The following is a 21,795-nucleotide window of genomic DNA, read 5'->3' on the forward strand; positions in this document are numbered from 1 at the left end:
TGAACCCGGCCCTGGCCTGCTAAACAAACAAATAGCCGGGCGTTGTGGTGGGGCGCCTGACATAAAAGTTTTTTTAAAAAGTCCCAACTACTAGGGAGACGGAGGCAAGAGAATCACTTGAGTCCAAGAGTTGGAGGTTGTTGTCAACTGTGACACTACAGATCTAACGAGAGTGACAAAGTGAAACTCTGTCTACTCTGTCTCAAAAAAAAAACCTTCATTTCAGGATCATCAAATACTTGATGCGGAAAAGGTTAGCCGGTGGTGGTGCACACGCCTGTCCTCCCACTCAGAAGGCTGAACATAGAGGATCGCTTGAGCCCAGGAATTGGAGGTTGCACTTAGCTATGATGCCACTTCACTCAAGCCTAGGTAACAACGCCAGACTGCCTCTTAAAAAAATAAAAGTTTGAGAACTGGGCACCATACCATGCCTATGTACATTTCAGGGTTATTTTAAAGTTTAGAAACAATTTCACATGTAATCTTGTGCAGTAGAGAAAACTGAAGCTTTTAAAACATCGGAGTGATCTGTATTCTGTCTCCCTGCTGTTTCACAGCGTGGCCATCGCCGTCTGCAGCGTCTCCCTGATGGGGAGGTCCGCGCAGCTTTCCGTCCCGGCTTGGGGCAGGTGTCATCCAGAGTCCGCAGTTCACCGTCCGGGATAGGGCCAGGGGCCACCTGGAGTCCGTGGGCCAACATCCCACCCATCAGTCCCGTCGGCAAAGACCAGCCGCGAAGGTGCTCGGCTTTAAGGTGCAGAAACCCAGTACCGCAAACCGCCTGCCCCAGCGACCAGAGTCCGTAAGTCCCAGGCCCGAACGGCGTGTATGGTGTTGTGCGCACGCGCGTCCGACAGGGTGGGCCGGCGAGCAGGACGCAGTGCGCAGGCGCATCTGAAGGGGCAGGCCTGCTCCCCAAGAGTACGCCTCGGAACGCCTGGCGTTATGGCGCAGCCTCTTCAGGGTGTCGGGCGGCTCAACTTTGGCGCCTGACGGTCGCGGCGGCGAACACCTACCCCTCAGGCTGGGGACGCCCACCCTTCAGCACCGGACCGGGCGAGTACGGGGCTGGTTCCGCAGGGACCCGAGGCTGCGGCGCGTCGGCGAGGGCCGGGCGCAAAGGTGGCGCCATCGCGCGACTGTCTGGAGCGAGCGTGACGTCAGGCGCACGGACGCCGATTGGTCGCGGCATGTGGCGCGGGCGGATGCTGGTACGGGCCATTGGACACACGGCCTGTGGGCGGGGCCGGCGGGTGGTTGGTGCAGAGAAGGCGCGCGCGCCCAGACGGGCTGGCGACTTGGTCCGGAGGCCGCTCAGGTACGGTGACCCGGGGACAAGACCGGGAGTCGGGAGGTGAGATGGGGTGACGTGAGGGACCAGATGGAGACGAGTTGAGTGATTAGTTGCGGGTCCGGGGACTAGGGGACCACATGGGAGACTTAGGGAATGAGATGAGGGGACGCCGGAGACGCGGAGGACGACGCGGGGTGTCAGGCGACGGGACGCGGGTCGAGCCTCGCCGGGTGTGGAGGGAAGGGACCCCGCGCCTGCCCGTCGGGTGTCTGGGGCCGGGCGCTGTGGACTGACACTTTCCGGTGAACTAGCAGCGGCAGAGTCACGAGTCAGCTGAGCCTTCGTGAAATCCCGAATCTGGCTTCAGGCTCAGGAGGTCTGGAAAGGTGTGACTCTCTCTTTTTTTTGAGACAGTTTCTCTGCGTCACCCTCGGTAGAGTGCTGTGCCGTCACAGCTCCCAGCAGCCTCAGACCCTCGGGCTTAAGCGATCCTTCTGCCTCAAACTCGGCGTAGCGGGGACCGCAGCTGCCCGCCACCACGCCGGCGAGGTCCCTGGCTCGGGCCGGTCGCCACCTCCTGAGCTCAGGCCGTCCACCTGCCCAGTCCCGGAGTGCTGGGATCACAGGCGTGGGCCACCGCCGGCCTGATTCTCCTTATTGTAGGAATGCAAAATCAAGCTTGTCCTCATTTTATCTTGTGATATGAAGTTCAGTTTTTGATTTTTTTGTTTGTTTTTTTAGAGACAGGATCTCACCTTACCGCCCTCGGTAGAGTGCTGTGACTTCACCGCTCACAGCAACCTCCACCTCTTGGGCTTAGGCGATTCTCTTGCCTCAGACTCCCGAGTAGCTGGGACTACAGGCGCCCACCACAACGCCCAGCTATTTTTTGTTGTATTTTGGCTGGGCCGAGTTTGAACCCGCCACCCTCGGTATATGGGGCCGCTGCCCTACCCAGTGAGCCACAGGCGCAGCCCACGGAAGTTTAGTTTTAAGGTCTAAATGCTGAAAACACAGAGCAGTGTGACTTAGAACATTGTCATTTCGAAAAGTCTAGTAATTTTATAGTAATGAAGTCCACCTGAGTGATGACTTAATATAGGCAATCTTCAGTATTTATGCCTTCCACATCAGTGTAATTTTTTTTTTTTTTTGCAGTTTTTGGCCAGGGCCAGGTTTGAACCTTCCACCTGCGATGGGGCCAGCGCCCTACTCCTTTCGGCCACAGGCGCCGCCCCAATGTAATTTTTTTTTTAAGTTGCATCTACACTGTGCTTGTACAGACTTTTTCCTTATCATTATCCCAGTATAATAACTATTCACCTTTGTATTAGGGGTTACAAGAGATCTAGAGGTGATCTACAGCACAGCCATGTATAGTGGGGGGACCAGGGAGTTCTGAGAAGTTGCTTTCTTGCCCATTGTGTCTGGTGGAACACAGTTCACTTAACACCCCTAGATGGTACCACTCACTGCAAACCTGCAGTGTGTGACTGGGCCCTGCAGGCAGGTGTAACACAGTGGAAAGAGTGTGACTAAACCTAGAAAAGGTAATGCCTTGTACCACGTCATGGTGGCTGCAGTGTTACTAGGCAATAGGAATTTTCAGCTCCATTATAATCTTAATAGGACCACGGTCATATACAGTTTTGGCCAGAACTTCATTATATATAATATATGACGTATATGACATATGCATAGGTAATGTTCAAATACTATGGCGTCACCCTGGGTAGAGTGCTATGGCATCATAGCTCACGGCAACCTCAAACTCCTGGGCTGAAGCAATCATCCTGCCTTAAGAAGCTGACTACAGGTGTCCACAATGCCCCACTAGTTTTTCTATTTTTAGTAGAGACGGGGTCTCACCCTTGCTCAGTCTTGTCTAAAACTCCTGAGCTTAAGTGATCTACTTGTCTTGGCCTCCCAGAGTGCTGAGATTATGGGAGTGAGTGCCCGACCACTGTGCCATTTATATCTAGAACTTGAGCACTTTCCAGTGTTGGTGTCTGTGACAGGTCCAACCCCCAAAGATACAGAATGCCCTATAAAAGTTGCAAGTAGGTCTTTTTAAAATTGAGGTTAGGCTTTGCCCCGGAGCTCAGTGGTTAGGATGCCGGCCACATACACTGGGGCTGGCAGGTTGGAACCTGGCCCTGGCCTGCTAAACAACAATGACAACTACAACAAAAAAATAGCCAGGTGTTGTGGCAGGTGCCTGTAGTCCCAGCTACTTGGGAGGCTGAGGCAAGAGAATCATTTAAGCCCAAGAGTTTGAGGTTGCTGTGAGCTGTGACACCATGGCACTCTGCTAAGGGCGACAAAATGAGACTCTGTCTCAAAAAAAAATTGAGGCTAGACTTTTCACAGTATTTTTCTTCCTGATGTCTTGTTTTAATGTTACTTTCAGTTTTTTGCTGTTAATATTACTTTGGTTGTCAAAGTCATTACTGACTTCCTCACCCCTCCAGCCCATCCCAGGTCCTACTTATGTTTAGAACTTTGTTTTCAACGCGTTGTTTACATTCTCTAGTATGGTGGACTCCACTGAAAGTATAGAGAGCTTAGAAACTAACTGCTGGCTGAAAAAGCGTGAGTCAGACTATAGCCAAGGCTCATTTTCAACTGGTTAGAGAAAAAAGAAGAAAATATTTTTTGACTCATAAAAATTAGATGAAGTTCACATTTCAGTGTCCATAAATATTTATCAGAATACAGCCACCCCAAGTGTAAACATTACCCAGTTTCAGATTGCCTAGTTCATCCATTGCCTGTGGTTGTCTCGGTGTTACAAAGGCAGAGTTAATGCTATCTGGCCCTTTATAGAAAAAGTTGAATTCATATTAAACATATGAATTAAGTTTCTCCTGTTTAGCTAGAATGGTATTGGCTCTGTACTGCCCTGAAGGAACTGACAAAATAGTCGCACAAATCATTTTTCTGATTAGGAGCCTGAGTTGAGAAAGATTGTTATAGATTGTTTGGCAGATGAATTACACCTTGGAAAATAGATCCTAGCTGAGATTGAGCAACTAGGCAGAGGCAGGGAGAAGGGAAATGCTATTGTCGGAAAAAGAATGGAAAGTTAGGTCAGGATCAAACCACAGCTGGACAGATGTCGCGACCCCTTGGCCCTGGTCTTGGTCGCCACAGGAAGGAACCAGGCATGACACGGATTAGAAGTACAAACTTGCGGGAGGCGGGCTAACCTTAGTTGCAGAGTAGCCCCAAGCCCCCTCCGTAACGACTATTTATTTATTAAGGTTATACACAACACGTGTGGGGAGTTAAGGTAATTACATATGAGGGCTGCGTGCGTAAGGATTGCCGCACGCTCTCCTCCCGTGTTCTTTCCCCACAACCGTCATGAAGAACTACTAAGCATCAATGTTTATCACATGCTTACTAGTGACTGACTGATCTTATCTCATTCTGGAACACTGAGTTACTTGGGGGATTGCCCCCAAGTCACAAAACCTCTCTAGGCTTGCCAGGAGACTGTCCTGTTCTCAGCGTGTCCTTTTAATGTGATAAGAATCAGTAACTGTCCTTTGCAAGCATGGTGTCCATTCCTCTACAGACAGATTCCTAAGGAAGGAAAGTGTGCAGAGGGAGGAGATTGACTGTCAAGGGCTGCAGAGGGTATAGGCGAATAGCCTATAAGTAAACCTTTAAATGGTTCCATTTTGTGAAGGCAAGTTTAAAGTCTTTTGTGAGTTAGAAAGGAAAAAATGGTGGATAGAACTCCATATGTGACTTAGAACCTAATCATGTAAAAGTGATTTAGAGAGGAGCTTCATGGAGGCAGGGCTGCAAGCAGTCACCTGTATATCTCAGGATTTTCCAGACTACTCCCTAAAGATGATTAACAGCCTCCAGATGGTCAAGCATTCAAACAGCTTATTTCCCCAGAATCTTGTTTTGTGATTTTTTTTTTGGTTACTTAGCATAAGAATAACTTTAGTAAAGTAGTTATCAGTTAAACCTTAGCCCATAAGGATAGCTTTAGATAATGTTAGTAAAATGGTTATCAATTAATCTGATTTATCCATAGGCCCTTAAGTACCAGGCAGTAAAAGGCTTGGGGCCAAGGTTTAAGTCTTGTGTTCATTGATTAAGTTATGTGCCTATATAAGCTTTGGTGGAAGAAATAAAGATTGCCGCTTGCCATGAGAGTGTAGGTGGTCTTCCATGTTACTGCAGGACTCATTCCTCTGCACCATCAGTCGATTGGGAGACTTTCACTCAACAAGAGGGCCTTGGAGGACAAGAGTTGACAGTGGAACATGGAGCTTGGCATCCAGGAGGGTTATTGTGATGAAAGACAGAGGAGCATCTAGGGCCTGCCAAGCAGCAGCATAGTTTCTCACCTTAGAAAGGGCCAGATTGCTCCTGGGGCTCAGAGAACCAGACTCGCTCTCCACTGTATTGAAATGACATTCAGACAAGCATAATATAATGAATGGCCTTTGTCTTTCCTTCTAAAAAGTAGTGTTCTAGGTCAAATAAGACATTTTTTAACAATGCCTGAGATAAATACCAACCATCTGGATGAGCAACAAGTTCAACTCTTGGCAGAGATGTGTATACTTATTGATGAAAATGACAATAAAATTGGGGCTGAGACTAAGAAGAATTGTCACCTGAATGAAAACATTGAGAAAGGTACTTTTGCATGATATTCTTTGTTAAAAAGTCTACCTGGGCATTTCAGGTTAGATGAGAAAATTACTCTGTCAGCTGTTTTTTTATTTGTTTGTTTGTTTGTTTAAGAGACAGAGTCTCACTTTGTCGCCCTCAGTAGTGTGTCGTGACATCACAACTCACAGCAACTGCCAGCTCTTGGGCTTAGACTATTCTCTTGCCTCAGCCTCCTGAGTAGCTGGAACTACAGACACCCGCCACAATGCCAGGCTTTTTTTTGTTTGCAGTTTGGCTGGGGCTGGGTTTGAACCCGACACCCTCGGTATATGGGGCCAGCGCCCCACTCACTGAGCCACAGGCGCTGCCCACTTTGGCAGCTCTTGATGAAGTGAGTTTGGTTACTAGTCTTAACATATAATACTTGACAGGCCCCTGATTCTTCCTTCCTAATACTGGAGAGTGTCACTTCCCCAGGTGTACAACACACAAATGTCCCTGAGAGGAAGCTTGGCCAGCAGCGGTGTGGCAAACAAGGTCACCAGGTCCTCCCCACCATAGCCACATGCAAAAACAGCAGCAGGTTACTAACATTACACTGAACCACAGGAGAGACTCGGGCAAATAACTGGTATTTTAAGACATAACTCTATTTCTTTTGCTTTCAGGATTATTGCATCGGGCTTTTAGTGTCTTCTTATTCAACACTGAAAATAAGCTGCTGCTACAGCAGAGGTCGGAGGCTAAAATTACCTTTCCAGGTGAGTTTACTTAATGAACAATTTTGTACATTTTAGTGCTCTGAGTTTCCTAAAGCTAGAGTCGCAAGGGGAATCCTATGAATGACACAATTACGTGCTGTATACAGAGAATGCAGCCCAGTAAAACAGCAGTAAAGGGAGGGGAGTGTTTGTGTGTGTGTGTATATATATATATATTTTTAACCTGTATCATCTATACATTCTGATGTTTTGGCCATAGAGGGATTAATAAAAACTTATGTAGAAATGTTCATTTAACAAAATAATTACTGATAGCTCATTATAATAACCGATTTTAAAATCCTAAAATATTTTTCTGCTGCTTTATAAGAGGGTTTTTTGATCTTTCAGACGTGCTTTCAATTCAGAACAATTGACCTTACATCTATGTTAACATTTTCCAGATTGTTTTACCAACACATGTTGCAGTCATCCATTAAATAATCCAGGCGAGCTTGAGGAGAGCAATGCCCTTGGAGTGCGACGGGCAGCACAGAGGCGCCTACATGCGGAATTGGGAATTCCTTTGCAAGAAGTAACGGACCTTTCTATTTTTTCTTTTTTGAGAGAGTCATTATGTCCCCCTTCCTCAGAGTGCCATGGCATCACAGCTCATAGCAACCTCAAACTCTTGGGCTTAAGCGATTTTCATGCCTCAGCCTCTCAAGTAGCTGGGACTACAGGCACCCAGCTATTTTTTTGTTGCAGTTTGGCCAGGGCCGGGTTTGAACCCACCATTGTCAAGGCCAGCACTCTACCCACTGAGCCACAGGCAATCTCTTTTTTTTTTTTTTTTTTTTTGTAGAGACAGAGTCTCACTTTATGGCCCTCGGTAGAGTGCCGTGGCCTCACACAGCTCACAGCAACCTCCAACTCCTGGGCTTAAGCGATTCTCTTGCCTCAGCCTCCCAAGTAGCTGGGACTACAGGCGCCCGCCACAACGCCCGGCTATTTTTTGGTTGCAGTTTGGCCGGGGCCGGGTTTGAACCCGCCACCCTCGGTATATGGGGCCGGCGCCTTACCGACTGAGCCACAGGCGCCGCCCTTTTTTGGACTATTTCAAAAATATCAACAATATGTTTGGGGAAAAACGAAGACACTTGAAATAACAATCTGATAATTTTCCCACGTATTGTCATTACTTCTGTATTATTGATAGATTAATATTTAAAATTCTAATTCCAAACAACAACTACTGTTCGGGATACTGCTGGATATTGAAATGACAGGGTTTTCTTTTGTATTGTTTTCGATGTCTTAGGTGCCTCCAGAAGACATTAATTATTTGACACGAATTCACTACAAGGCCCAGTCTGATGGTATCTGGGGTGAGCATGAGATTGACTACATTCTGTTTGTGAGGAAGAACGTGACTCTGAATCCAGATCCCAATGAGGTTAAAAGCTACTGCTACGTGTCCAAGGCAGAACTGGAAGATCTTCTGAAAAAAGCAGCCAGTGGGGAAGTTAAGATTACACCGTGGTTTAAAATTATTGTAGAGACTTTTCTCTTTAAATGGTGGGATAACTTAAATCATTTGAGCCAGTTTGTTGACCATGAGAAAATACATAGAATGTGAATGTGGAGATGAATGATTACTGCAGGATTTCTCTGTTTGGTAAACTTAGAATTACTTTTTTATAAAATTTGGTTCCCCGTTAAGAAAACTCTCATATGATACATTGGCAATTTACAACTTGTGTTGAAAACACAACTAATAATAAATTAGTTAACTAATAAATAAATTACCTTCATAAACTTAAGGTAATTTACAACTTGTGTACAAAACACAACTAACCATTTTGTATCACACACCCCATATATGTGATGAGAAGTTACTGTGAAATGAAAGAGAACAAATAAAACACAATTTAACCTGTCCAGACATACGGTTATAACAAATCTGAACTAACAGGGACACTTTTGTTTTTGATATGTTATGGAAAATGTTTTTGGATCACTTTTTGTCTGCCAGGAGCAATCCTTGCTTTTGCAATGGTACAGGTTAGGTTAGGTCTTCTTTTAAATAGTATTTGCCAGCCGGGCACATTCTGTTTGTGAGGAAGAATGTGACTCACATTCTTCAAGCCTATAATCCCAGTATTCTGGGAGGCCAAGGTGGGAGGATTGCTTGAGCTCAGGAGTAGGGGAACAGCCTGAGCAAGAACAAGACCCTGTCTCTAAAAATAGCATGGTGTTGTGGCTGGCGCCTGTAGTCTCAAGATCCTCCTGAGGCTGAGGCAAGAGGATCACTCGAGCCCAAGAGTTTGAGGTTGCTGTGAGCTGTGTTGCCATAGCACTCTACCAAGGGCAACAAAGTCAGACTCTTGTTTTTTTTTTGAAAAAATAATAATAATAATAAAGACAATAAATGTTATTTGCCAATTAGCAAAATCTGTGTTCTCAGAATTAGGGGCCACAGAGGGCTGTACACAGGTGGGAAATGTGTCCTGTACACAGGGTTCCTACCCCGGGCTCAGCGTCCATTTGGGCTGAAAAACTTTCTCTTAGGACCAGCCTGTGCACTGAGGGGTAGTTGGCTCTACACCCTGAATGCCACTGTACCCCTCTTCCTATGACAGCCAGTTGGAACTGGTTGTCCCTGGGGCCACTCTACTGAGTCACGCTCAGCTAAGAACCACTATTCTGCAAAGTCAGGCCATGTTGCAGGGACAGAAAAAGAACAAAGCAAAAGGCTGAGTTCATACTAAATAGTTCAAGTTTGGAATATGTGTATGTTAGTATAAAAAAATTGTACCTCAGTTAATATACTTTTATAAATTGTCGCAGGTATATTTCACAAGTTTGAACCCTTAAGACTGTTTTCTTATCCTTAAATGCTGTATAATAGTAATGAAAAATAAAATACAAAATTGTTTTCTTACAAAGCAAAATGGTTTATAAATTAAAAATATTCATTTCTTGTTAATCCTGAACAGATAATTTATAATTTGAGGCAAGACTAAATAACAAGTATTTATTTTACTAAAAAGTGAAAACAATAAAAAATTACCACATTTTAATACTGTTGTCTAGTTTGTTAAATTGTTAATACTGTAGTAAGTTATTGCCTGTTGAAGCTTCAACGTGATAAATATCACATGATTTCAAATGCATTTGTAATATCTTGACTAGTTTTTCAGTTTATTTTCTAGGAAATTTTAGATTGAAAGCCACATGTAATTAGTTACTCAGTAGCTTGGCAAAAGTCAGATGTGATGTTGGTAAGTCCCTGGATACCTCTCAGAGACCTCAGTGTGAGTGGTCTTTGACCTAGTAACCCCTTAGGCTCCTCCTCTTATGAACAATAGGGTCCCTCTCCTGGAATACAGTGGTCCTGACCACAAAGGCAAATGTGGGGTTTGAACTTGAAAGCCAATCGAGACTCTAACAGGTTCTTTTTCTTCAACTGTTTAAAATTCACAAAGCATATAACTTTTGATTGTGGCCAAACCATTGCCAGCTTCTTTAAGGACAAAGTAGAGAGGCGGCCTTCTACAAAACTGTTTCTTCTGATCCCACACCTGAACAAGAGCCAAAAAAAAAAAAAGCCACTGTGGGAGGGAGGGAGGCATGTTATTCTCTCGCCTGGCACAGGGCGCCTCCAGGAAGCACCTGAGGTACAGGGAAGCAGGACCGGGGCACTTGCTGTTGAGGGTATGTGTGTCTGCACGTGAATACCTAACAACAAGTTGCCAGGCCACAATTTTCCCAACGCTCTACTCTTAGTTTTCCTCTGCACACTCGGCTCCCAGACTGAGTCTCCAGCACACGCGGCCTAGAGGGTAAACGTGTATAGCACACAGTGTAATGAGACTCAGCACCAGGAGGGGCTGCTGAGTGAAAAAAAGCCATCCACAGGGGACATGCCACAGGGTTCCAGCTGAGCCACTGGGGGGGGGGAGGGAGACAGGAGCAGAGATGGGGGTTAAGCATGGGATTCTAGCAGCACAAACCGCTCTGTATGAAAGTGTAAAGGTGCACCTTATCTCACAGAGATAAGGCCTCTGTGAGGGCCTCTGTCAGCTGTGACTGGGGGTAGCAATGTGACAAATGCCTTCTCTGGGTCTGTGGGGAGTGGCGGTGCCAGTATGCAGGGCCTCACAGGTACCCTAGACCCACCACGTCCAAGCAGAGCAGGTGTCCATGGCCATGGGAGGACAGCAGGAAGAGAGGACAGAAAGTCTCACACGTGGAACATTCACCACCGGGGCAAGGAGGCTGCATGTTCTGGGCCCATGGTGACATCGTCATCCCATCCCCCAAGTTTCTCTGAGAAGGAAGGAGAGACTTCACAGACCTATTTAATTACAATTAAAAGACATTACTTAAATTTTTGCAATCTTTATGTTTCTGGCTGACAGTAGGCATCCTTAGAATTCAGTTATTTAACTTAACGACATAATCGTGGCATATGACCATCCTAAGTTACAAACATGTCCTTGAAAATATTCCACCGAGAGGCCACGATAAAGGTTCAGGCACCTTCCTTACTCTGGCTCTGGTGACTGTAGGTCGTTTCCAGAGAAGTGATCCCTTGCCTAGGAAGCCAGAGATGTCACCTGGTGACCCACCGTGCGGGCAACACGTTTATATAGAAGTGATTTCTGGAAGCAGAAAACAGGCTCTAAGCATAGTGGCACCATTTCACTTTAGGGTTACAGTAATTTACAGATTTATGTCCAGAATGAATGGACATAGAAATTTGCCTGGCAGATTCAGGGAGGTGTATATTAAGGAAAAAATAGGATCCTAATTCCAAGAAAAAAGGAATAATTTTCAGGAAGTCCAGGTAGGAAAGGCTTAGGAAGAGAAACATTGCAGGGCACAGGCAGGCAGGCTGGGAGCATCGGCAACAGTTCAGCCTCCAGCCAGCTCCACACAGCCACGCGTCCCCTTCAGGGCCTCTGAACTCGAGTCCTAGATCCCTCGGTTTCTAAGGGGCTTTCTTGTCACTTCACTTTGGTGCCTTTTGTTGACATCCAGCTACTTATCTTGCCATTAATAATTATTCTGAGTTTAAAAAAAAATGATTGTGAGTTGGGTGGCACCCTTAGCTCAGTGGATAGGGCACAAGCCACATACACAGAGGCTGGCAGGTTCAAACCCAGCCTGAGCCAGCTAAAACGACAATGACAACTACAACAAGAGTAAAAAAATAGCCAGGGGTTGTGGCGGGCGCCTATAGTCCCAACTACTTGGGAGCCTGAGGCAAGAGAATCGCTTAAGCCCAAGAGTTTGAGGCTGCTGTGAGCTGTGACACCACGACACTCTACCCAGGGTGACAGCTTGAGACTCTGTCTCAATAATAATCATAATAATTACTATAATTGTGTGTTTCTGTCACACCTGACAGAAAGAAATATGCAGAGGACACGTCTATGTCCCCGTCCCCCTGGGGTGCACAGAAAGTGCCTGCTCCCATACCTCTCATCCCAACTACATCCGGTTTCAGCCAGAAGCAGGTAGATGGATGTCCTGATTCTCCAAGATTGAGGAACGAACTACAAAGACGCAGTTGGACGGAGATTGTAACTGCCACCATGGACAGATTTCAATGACCCCTATATGTTTTTTATACTTCTCTCCCTTAGCTAACTACTTGACTTTTTGAGCTGTTTCCCAGAATTGGTCAACTTCTTGCAAGACAAAAGACTGAGATTCTGAAGTATGTCACCTCCCAGAAGTGGAAGTCAAACCAATTAGCTCGTTTTTTGCTTCTTTGTGTATGAAGGAGAATCTCGTTCTGTACCCCAGGCTGGAGTGTCGTGGCTCATCACAGCTCACTGTATCCTGGAGCTCCTGGGCTCAGGTGATCCTCTGGCACAGCCTCCCAACACCACGCACCATTACTGTAGAGGTCAAGTCTCAAAGCAATTAACTTTTAAATCATTTGTTTACAATCAGGGCAATGGACTTTCCATCCTAGCACCCTTGACGGGGCCACTGTTATCCTAAATCACTGTTATACACAGGGCACAGCTGGACAGAACCTGGCGGGGCCTGACGACCCTCTGTGCCACAATGTGGAGTTGCTTATTCATGTACAAGGCTTCTGTCCTAGATGAAGTTAAGGGATGGACACTCTAAGGACCATGCTGCCAGGGCAGCCTCCCACGAGTAGGGGAGGTTGGGAGGGTAGGAAGCTGGGGACGGGGCCTGTGGCAGCAACTCACAAACCTCCTGTGTTCTGGGAGGATCACTGGGTATTCTGCCAACTCAACCAACTGAGAACACAGCCCCAGGGTCCAGTGGAGCAACAGCACACCTGCTTCACCATGGTGCCAACACTGACTGATATCTGAGGCCCCTACTTTACTATGACAACACTGACTGATATCTTAGGCCCCTTCCTGACTGTGGCAACACTGATTCATATCTGCGGCCCCTTCCCTGACTGTGCCAACACTGACTGATATCTGCGGCCCCTTCCCTGACTGTGCCAACACTGACTGATATCTGCAGCTCCTTCCCTGACTCTGCCAACACTGATTGGTATCTGTGGCCCCTTCTTTACTGTGCCAACACTAGTTGATACCTGCGGCTTCTTCCCTGACTGTGCCAACACTGATTGATATCTATGGCCCCTTTCCTGACTGTGCCAACACTGATTGATATCTGCGGCCCCTTCCCTGGCTGTGCCAACACTGACTGATATCTGCGGCCCTTTCCCTGACTGTGCCGACACTGACTGATACCTGCAGCCCCTTCCCTGACTGTGCCAACACGGACTGATATCTATGGCCCCTTCCCTGACTTTGCCAACACTGATTAATATCTGCGGCCCCTTCCCTGACTGTGCCAACACTGATTGATATCTGAGGCCCCTTCCCTGACTGTGCCAACACTGACTGATATCTGCGGCCTCTTCCCTGACTGTGCCAACTCTGACTGATATCTGCCGCCTCTTCCCTGACTGTGCCAACACTGACTGATATCTGCGGCCTCTTCCCTGACTGTGCCAACACTGATTGATATCTGTGGCTCCTTCCCTGACTTTGCCAACACTGATTGATATCTGTGGCCCCTTCCCGACTGTGCCAACACTGACTGATATCTGCGGCCTCTTCCCTGACTGTGCCAACACTGACTGATATCTGCGGCCTCTTCCCTGACTGTGCCAACACTGACTGATATCTGCGGCTCCTTCCCTGACTTTGCCAACACTGATTGATATCTGTGGCCCCTTCCCTGACTCTGCCAACACTGACTGATATCTGTGGCTCCTTCCCTGACTGTGCCAACACTGACTGATATCTGCGGTCCCTTGAAAACCAAGATTTAGCATCTGATTATATTGGATGTATTATCTTTGTGGGCCATGTGTGATCAGACTATTAGATGTATAAAATAAGATATGTCAAAAATCAGTGTTTTATCTATCAAATAGGATATAAAAGATCACAATTTCTCTTCGTATGAGATTGGGTTGTCTTTTGCTTGACACTGAATGCATGTCTGCAACTATGCCAGCCAGTACATGAATATATGAAGATGACATTTTAATTTGAAGAGTTCAAATATGTGATATTTAAGCTTTTTTTTTTTGGCTGGGGCTGGGTTTGAACCCGCCACCTCCGATATATGGGGCCGGAACCCTACCCCTTTGAGCCACAGGTGCCAACCATAACCATTTTTTTTTTTAAGATAGCCTCTCAAACTTTTGCCCTGGGTAAGTGCCATGTGTCACAGCTCATAGAAAACTCAAACTCTTGGGCTTAAGGGATTCTCTTGCTCAGCCCACATAGGTCGTTGCTGACTGTCACTATGGTCCCCTGTGAAGTGCGTTGTGCGCTGACACCAGCGCCTCATGTACTCTACCATGTCACTTAGGGACTCTTTTTCTTCACTGACCATCAGAGCCTTCATGGTATGGGGTCTGATGATAATTAAAGTTCAAGAACTCGGCTCGATGCCTGTAGCTCAGCAGCTGGGCACCAGCCACATACACCGGAGCTGGCAGGTTTGAATCCAGCCCGGGCCTGCCAAACAACAATGACAACTCCAACCAAAAAATAGCCAGGTGTTGTGGTGGGTGCCTGTAGTCGCAGCTACTTGGGAGACTGAGGCAAGAGAATCGTTTAAGCCCAAGAGCTTAAGGTTGCTGTGAGCTGTGACGCCACGGCGCCCTACGGATGGCGACACAGTGAGACTCTGTATCAAAAACAAAAAAAAAGTTCAAGAACTCGCCATCGTGTGCTTATGTTGGCAGCAGTGTGGGAACCACTCCGTGAGGTTCCATAACGTTGGTGTCGTCAGCACCTCACGGCTGCGTTTGTGTGGATATGTGTGGGTGTCGAGCTGAGGGGCGTTCATTATTGGTGCGTGTTTTTGCGTGCCATACCTCAACGGCCCTGATGGTTTTTGCAGAAAAAGAGTTCCAAAATTACTTGGACGGTGGACAGGGCATTGGTGTCAGTGCACTGCTTCCCGACAGGAGTACTTTGAAGTGACCAGAGTGATATTCAGCTATGAAGCGGGTAGCACTTTTTCTAGGGTGAGTTCTTAAATTTAATTGTCAGACTTCACATCAATTAACAGATTAAAAATTTCTAGCAATGGTTCAGATCCTTTGTGAATCTTGGTTATGGCCACAGCTTGTATAGAGAACACTCCCCATCCCTTCTTTAATGGAAGTTGGGAAAATATCAACGAAAGAATTAAACGGACCGAAAATGGATATTTTCAATGTTTCTTTAATCATAAGGCTTTGCTTCTGAAGCTTCAGAAAAGGGGCAAGGAACAAATGGCCCCCTTGGAAGGGTCCCTCTTCCCTGCCCACTGTGTCCTGTGCAGGGCACAAGGAAGTTTAGAGAGAGGGTAAAAGTCTGTTGAATCAGGAGCTGGGATACAGAACAGCTGCCCAAATGGGGAATTTCTGAATAAAAGTATGCCTCAGGGAAGGACTGTCCTGGTCTCTAGTAGATTAAATCAGGTGATCTGGCCCCAGCCCAAAAGGGCAATAGGCTTTGTGAGGATGAATTTCGGGCTGAGACTTGGGGCCAGAGGGTGGCAGCACCTAGTTGGAAAGCAGGGCAGGGGTTCATTACACTTTAAAACTAAGTAAGAGTTTCTTAACTAGTCACAAACTCCAGTTACTCACACATCATTCACAGTAAAGATCAGAAAAGCGTCAAACTCATCTCAAGAGCAGTTAGTCCAGCGCCTTGGCTCACGCCTATAATCCTAGCACTCTGGGAGTCCTAAGCGGGAGAATCCCTTAAATTAAGCTCAGAAGTTCAAGACCATCCTGAGCAAGATCAAGACCCTGTCTCTGGCTCCGTGCCTGTAGCTCAGAGGCTAGGGTGCCAGCCACAGACACCGGAGCTGGCGGGTTCAAAACCAGCCCGGGCCTGCCAAACAACAATGACAACTACAACCAAAAAACAGCCAGGTGTTGTGGCAGGCACCTATAGTCCCAGCTATTCAGGAGGCTGAGGCAAGGGCATCACCTGAGCCCGAGTTTGAAGTAGCTGTGAGATGCGACATCAAGACACTCTACTGAGAGCAACAAAGTGAGACTCTGTCTCAAAAAATTATAATAGTAAGTAAATATAGTCTTTCTTTTTTAATCATGCTTCGTGGACATATGGAAGCATTATTTTAGCGTATATAAGTATGCCATATTTTTACATCTAGAGTTCTGAATTGGTATCACAGACTATTGTATTCATCCATATATTTTACTAGTACTTTTATGCTTTCCATTTTTTCAATAAAATCTTAAAGTCATATAGATCTCTCTAATATGGAATTAGTGGTAAGGATATAATTTTATTCCTTTCTAATAAACTAACCAGTTACACCATTAATTTTTTTTTTTTTTTTTGTAGAGACAGAGTCTCACTGTACCGCCCTCGGGTAGAGTGCCGTGGCGTCACACGGCTCACAGCAACCTCTAACTCTTGGGCTTACGCGATTCTCTTGCCTCAGCCTCCCGAGCAGCTGGGACTACAGGCGCCTGCCACAACGCCCGGCTATTTTTTTTTTTTTGTTGCAGTTTGGCCGGGGCTGGGTTTGAACCCACCACCCTCGGCATATGGGGCCGGCGCCCCACTCACTGAGCCACAGGCGCCGCCCATACACCATTAATTTTCAAATAATTCATCTTTTCCATAGCTGTTTGAAATGCCACCTTAATCATATACTAAACTGTTATCCAGTAGAAAATAATTTAACTCAGCTTTAAGAAGTAAAAGCATTTTTTAAAGTGTAGCTGTGTCAAAATAATTTCATACTTTTCTATGATCATCCAACTTGAGAGGGACAGAGAGAGACACACAGCAGGAGCGATATCAGGATGCGGTTTCTTATTACCAAAACAACAATTTCAGATCATCCCAACATACCCTATGTGTCCCCAGAGTATATAAAGGCTGAGTCACCCAAGAGGCTGAGTCATTCACACCTTACAGGTACCCAGGAGCCTCCGATTTCCAGGAAAGGTTAGTTGGTGCATATCTTTTCCCTTGTGGAAATTCATTCATTGATCTAATTTTGTACATATTTAATTATTTTTTCTTTGCCAAGAGGATAAGCAGATGCTGAAAATAATAACAGAATAATGGTAAGAAACAGAAGTGAATGCATTTCTTTAAAAAGTAGAAAAGTGCCAGACAACCTGTAATCCTAGCACTCTGGAGGTCGAGGGAGGTGGATCGTTAGAGCTCAGGAGTTCGAGACCAGCCTAAGCAAGAGCATGATCAAGACCCTGTCTCTGCTAAAAATAGCCCTGAGTGTGAGGGGTCTTTGACCTGGTAACTCCTTAGGCTCTGCCAGTTATGAACAGTAGTGTCCCTCTCTCGGAATATAGTGCTTCTGACCCCAAAGGCAAATGTGGGCTTTGAACTTGAAAGCCAATCGAAACTCTAAAAGTTTTATTTTTTTTTTTTTGGCCGGGGCTGAGTTTGAACCCGCCACCTCCGGCATATGGGACCGGTGTCCTACTCCTTGAGCCACAGGCGCCGCCCTAAAAGTTTTATTTTTTTTAAACTGTTTAAAATTCCCAGAGTATATAACTTTTGATTCTGGCCAAACCATTGCCAGCTTCTTTAAGGACAAAGTAGAGAGGCTGCCTTCTACAAAACTGTTTCTTCTGATCCCACACCTGAACAAGAGCCAAAAAAAAAAAAAGCCACTGTGGGAGGGAGGGAGGCATGTTGTTCTCTCGCCTGGCACAGGGCAGGCACACAGGGCGCCTCCAGGAAGCACCTGAGGTACAGGGAAGCAGGACCGGGACACTTGCTGTTGAGGGTATGTGTGTCTGCACGTGAATACCTAACAACAAGTTGCCAGGCCACAATTTTCCCAGCGCTCTACTCTTAGTTTTCCTCTGCACACTCGGCTCCCAAACTGAGTCTCCAGCACATGCGGCCTAGTGGGTAAGCGTGTATGGCACACAGTGTAATGAGACTCAGCACCGGGAGGGGCTGCCAGACCACAAGCAGAAATGAGCAATGACACATGGGCTGCTGAGTGAAAGAAGCCATCCACAGGGGACACGGCGCAGGGTTCCAGCCGAGCCACTCTGGGAAAGGGAGACAGGAGCAGAGACGGGGGTTAAGCATGGGATTCTAGCAGCACAAACCGCTCTGTATGAAAGTGTAAAGGTGCACCTTGTCTCACAGAGACCACAGTGAGGGCTCCTGTCAGCTGTGCTGGGGGTAGCAATGTGACAAATGCCTTCTCTGGGTCTGTGGGGAGAGGCGGTGCCAATATGCAGGGCCTCACAGGTACCCTAGACCCACCACGTCCAAGCAGAGCAGGTGTCCATGGCCATGGGAGGACAGCAGGAAGAGAGGACAGAAAGTCTCACACGTGGAACATTCACCACCGGGGCAAGGAGGCTGCATGTTCTGGGCCCATGGTGACATCGTCATCCCATCCCCCATGTTTCTCTGAGAAGGAAGGAGAGACTTCACAGACCTATTTAATTACAATTAAAAGACATTACTTAAATTTTTGCAATCTTTATGTTTCTGGCTGACAGTAGGCATCCTTAGAATTCAGTTACTTAACTTAACGACATAATCGTGGCATATGACCATCCTAAGTTACAATCATGTCCTTGAAAATGTTCCACCGAGAGGCCACAATAAAGGTTCAGGCACTTTCCTTACTCTGGCTCTGGTGACTGTAGGTCGTTTCCAGAGAAGTGATCCCTTGCCTAGGAAGCCAGAGATGTCACCTGGAGACCCACCGTGCGGGCAACACGTTTATATAGAAGTGATTTCTGGAAGCAGAAAACAGGCTCTAAGCATAGTGGCACCATTTCACTTTAGGGTTACAGTAATTTACAGATTTATGTCCAGAATGAATGGACATAGAAATTTGCCTGGCAGAATTCAGGGAGGTGTATATTGAGGAAAAAATAGGATCCTAATTCCAAGAAAAAAGGAATAATTTTCAGGAAGTCCAGGTAGGAAAGGCTTAGGAAGAGAAACATTGCAGGGCACAGGCAGGCAGGCTGGGAGCATGGGCAACAGTTCAGCCTCCAGCCAGCTCCACACAGCCACGCGTCCCCTTCAGGGCCTCTGAACTCGAGTCCTAGATCCCTCGGTTTCTAAGGGGCTTTCTTGTCACTTCACTTTGGTGCCTTTTGTTGACATCCAGCTACTTATCTTGCCATTAATAATTATTCTGAGTTTAAAAAAAAAAATGATTGTGAGTTGGGTGGCACCCTTAGCTCAGTGGATAGGGCACAAGCCACATACACAGAGGCTGGCAGGTTCAAACCCAGCCTGAGCCAGCTAAAACGACAATGACAACTACAACAAGAGTAAAAAAAATAGCCGGGCGTTGTGGTGGGCACCTGTACTCCCAGCTACTTGGGAGCCTGAGGCAAGAGAATCGCTTAAACCCAAGAGTTTGAGGTTGCTGTGAGCTGTGACACCACGACACTCTACCCAGGGTGACGGCTTGAGACTCTGTCTCAATAATAATCATAATAATTACTATAATTGTGTGTTGTAGCATGGTAGAAGTGACACCTGACAGAAAGAAATATGCAGAGGACACGTTTATGTCCCCGTCCCCCTGGGGTGCACAGAAAGTTCCTGCTCCCATACCTCTCATCCCAACTACATCCGGTTTCAGCCAGAAGCAGGTAGATGGATGTCCTGATTCTCCAAGATTGAGGAACGAACTACAAAGACGCAGTTGGACGGAGATTGTAACTGCCACCATGGACAGATTTCAATGACCCCTATATGTTTTTTATACTTCTCTCCCTTAGCTAACTACTTGACTTTTTGAGCTGTTTCCCAGAATTGGTCAACTTCTTGCAAGACAAAAGACTGAGATTCTGAAGTATGTCTACTCCACCTCCCAGAAGTGGAAGTCAAACCAATTAGCTCATTTTTTGCTTCTTTGTGTCTGAAGGAGAATCTCGCTCTGTTCCCCAGGCTGGAGTGTTGTGGCTCATCACAGCTCACTGCATCCTGGAGCTCCTGGGCTCAGGTGATCCTCCTGGCACAGCCTCCCAACACCACGCACCATTACTGTAGAGGTCAAGTCTCAAAGCAATTAACTTTTAAATCATTTGTTTACAATCAGGGCGATGGACTTTCCATCCTAGCACCCTTGACAGGGGCCACTGTTATCCTAAATCACTGTTATACACAGGGCACAGCTGGACAGAACCTGGCAGGGCCTGACGACCCTCTGTGCCACAATGTGGAGTTGCTTATTCATGTACAAGGCTTCTGTGCTAGATGAAGTTAAGGGATGGACACTCCAAGGACCATGGTGCCAGGGCAGTCTCCCATGAGGAGGGGAGGTTGTGAGGATAGGAGGCTGGGGACGGGGCCTGTGGCAGCAACTCACAAACCTCCTGTGTTCTGGGAGGATCACTGGGTATTCTGCCAACTCAACCAACTGAGAACACAGCCCCAGGGCCCTGTGGAGCAACAGCATACCTGCTTCCCCAAGGTGCCAACACTGACTGATATCTGAGGCCCCTTCCCTGACTGTGTCAACACTGATTGGTATCTGCAGCCCCTTCCCCAACTGTGCCAACACTGATTGATATCTGCAACCCCTTCCCTGACTGTGCCAGTGCTGACTGATATCTGCGACCCCTTCCCTGACTGTGCCAACACTGACTGATATCTACGGACCCATCCCTGACTGTGCCAACACTGATTGATATCTGCGACTCCTTCCCTGACTGTGCCAACACTGACTGATATCTGCGGCCCCTTCCCTGACTGTGCCAACACTGATTGATATCTGCGACCCCTTCCCTGACTGTGCCAACACTGACTGATATCTGCGACCCCTTCCCTGACTGTGCCAACACTGACTGATATCTACGGACCCATCCCTGACTGTGCCAACACTGATTGATATCTGCGACTCCTTCCCTGACTGTGCCAACACTGACTGATATCTGCGGCTCCGATCCCTGACTGTGCCAACACGAGTTGGTATCTGCGGCTCCTTGAAGACCAAGCTTTAGCATCTGATCATATTGGACTTATTATCTTTGTGGGCCATGTGTGATCAGAGTATTAGATGAATAAAATGAGACATGTCAAAAATCAGTGTTTTATCTATCAAATAGGAGATAAAAGATCACAATTTCTCTTCGTATGAGATTGGGTTGTCTTTTGCTTGACACTGAATGTGTCTACAAGTATGCCAGCCAGTACATGAATATATGAAGATGACATTTTAATTTGAAGAGTTCAAATATGTGATCTTTAAGCTTTTTTTTTTTTTAAGATAGCATCTCAAGCTGTTGCCTTGGGTAGAGTGCCATGGTGTGACAGCTCACAGCAAACTCAAACTCTTGGGCTTAAGCGATTCTCTTGCTCAGCCCACATAGGTCATTGCTGACTGTCACTATGGTCCCCTGTGAGGTGCGTTGTGCGCTGACACCAGCGCCTCATCTACTCTACCATGTCACTTAGGGACTCTTTTTCTTCCCTGACCATCAGAGCCTTCATGGTATGGGGTCTGATGATAATTAAAGTTCAAGAACTCAGCTTGGCTCCTGTAGCTCAGCAGCTGGGGCACCAGCCACATACACTGGAGCTGGCAGGTTTGAATCCTGCCCGGGCCTGCCAAACAACAATGACAACTCCAACCAAAAAT

At 46.7% G+C, this 21,795-nt stretch overlaps 1 protein-coding gene across 7 annotated transcripts in view; it reads left to right on the forward strand.

Moving 5' to 3' along the window:
* Positions 1-246: 246 nt before the first annotated feature.
* Positions 247-21,795, forward strand: part of IDI1 (isopentenyl-diphosphate delta isomerase 1) — a 38,992-nt gene continuing 17,443 nt past the window's right edge. Inside the window, exons 1-6 of one of the 7 annotated variants that reach the window (XM_053573056.1) lie at positions 247-372; positions 561-1,321; positions 5,787-5,962; positions 6,607-6,699; positions 7,104-7,234; positions 7,961-9,593. In XM_053573056.1, the coding sequence (XP_053429031.1) occupies positions 1,194-1,321; positions 5,787-5,962; positions 6,607-6,699; positions 7,104-7,234; positions 7,961-8,278 (846 nt within the window). In that variant the 5' untranslated portion in view covers positions 247-372; positions 561-1,193 and the 3' untranslated portion in view covers positions 8,279-9,593. The other 6 variants (XR_008376272.1, XR_008376273.1, XM_053573057.1 and 3 more) reach the window with 6 other exon arrangements.

This window comes from Nycticebus coucang, chromosome 20, assembly GCF_027406575.1.
Source record: "Nycticebus coucang isolate mNycCou1 chromosome 20, mNycCou1.pri, whole genome shotgun sequence".
Taxonomy (NCBI): Eukaryota; Metazoa; Chordata; class Mammalia; order Primates; family Lorisidae; genus Nycticebus; species Nycticebus coucang.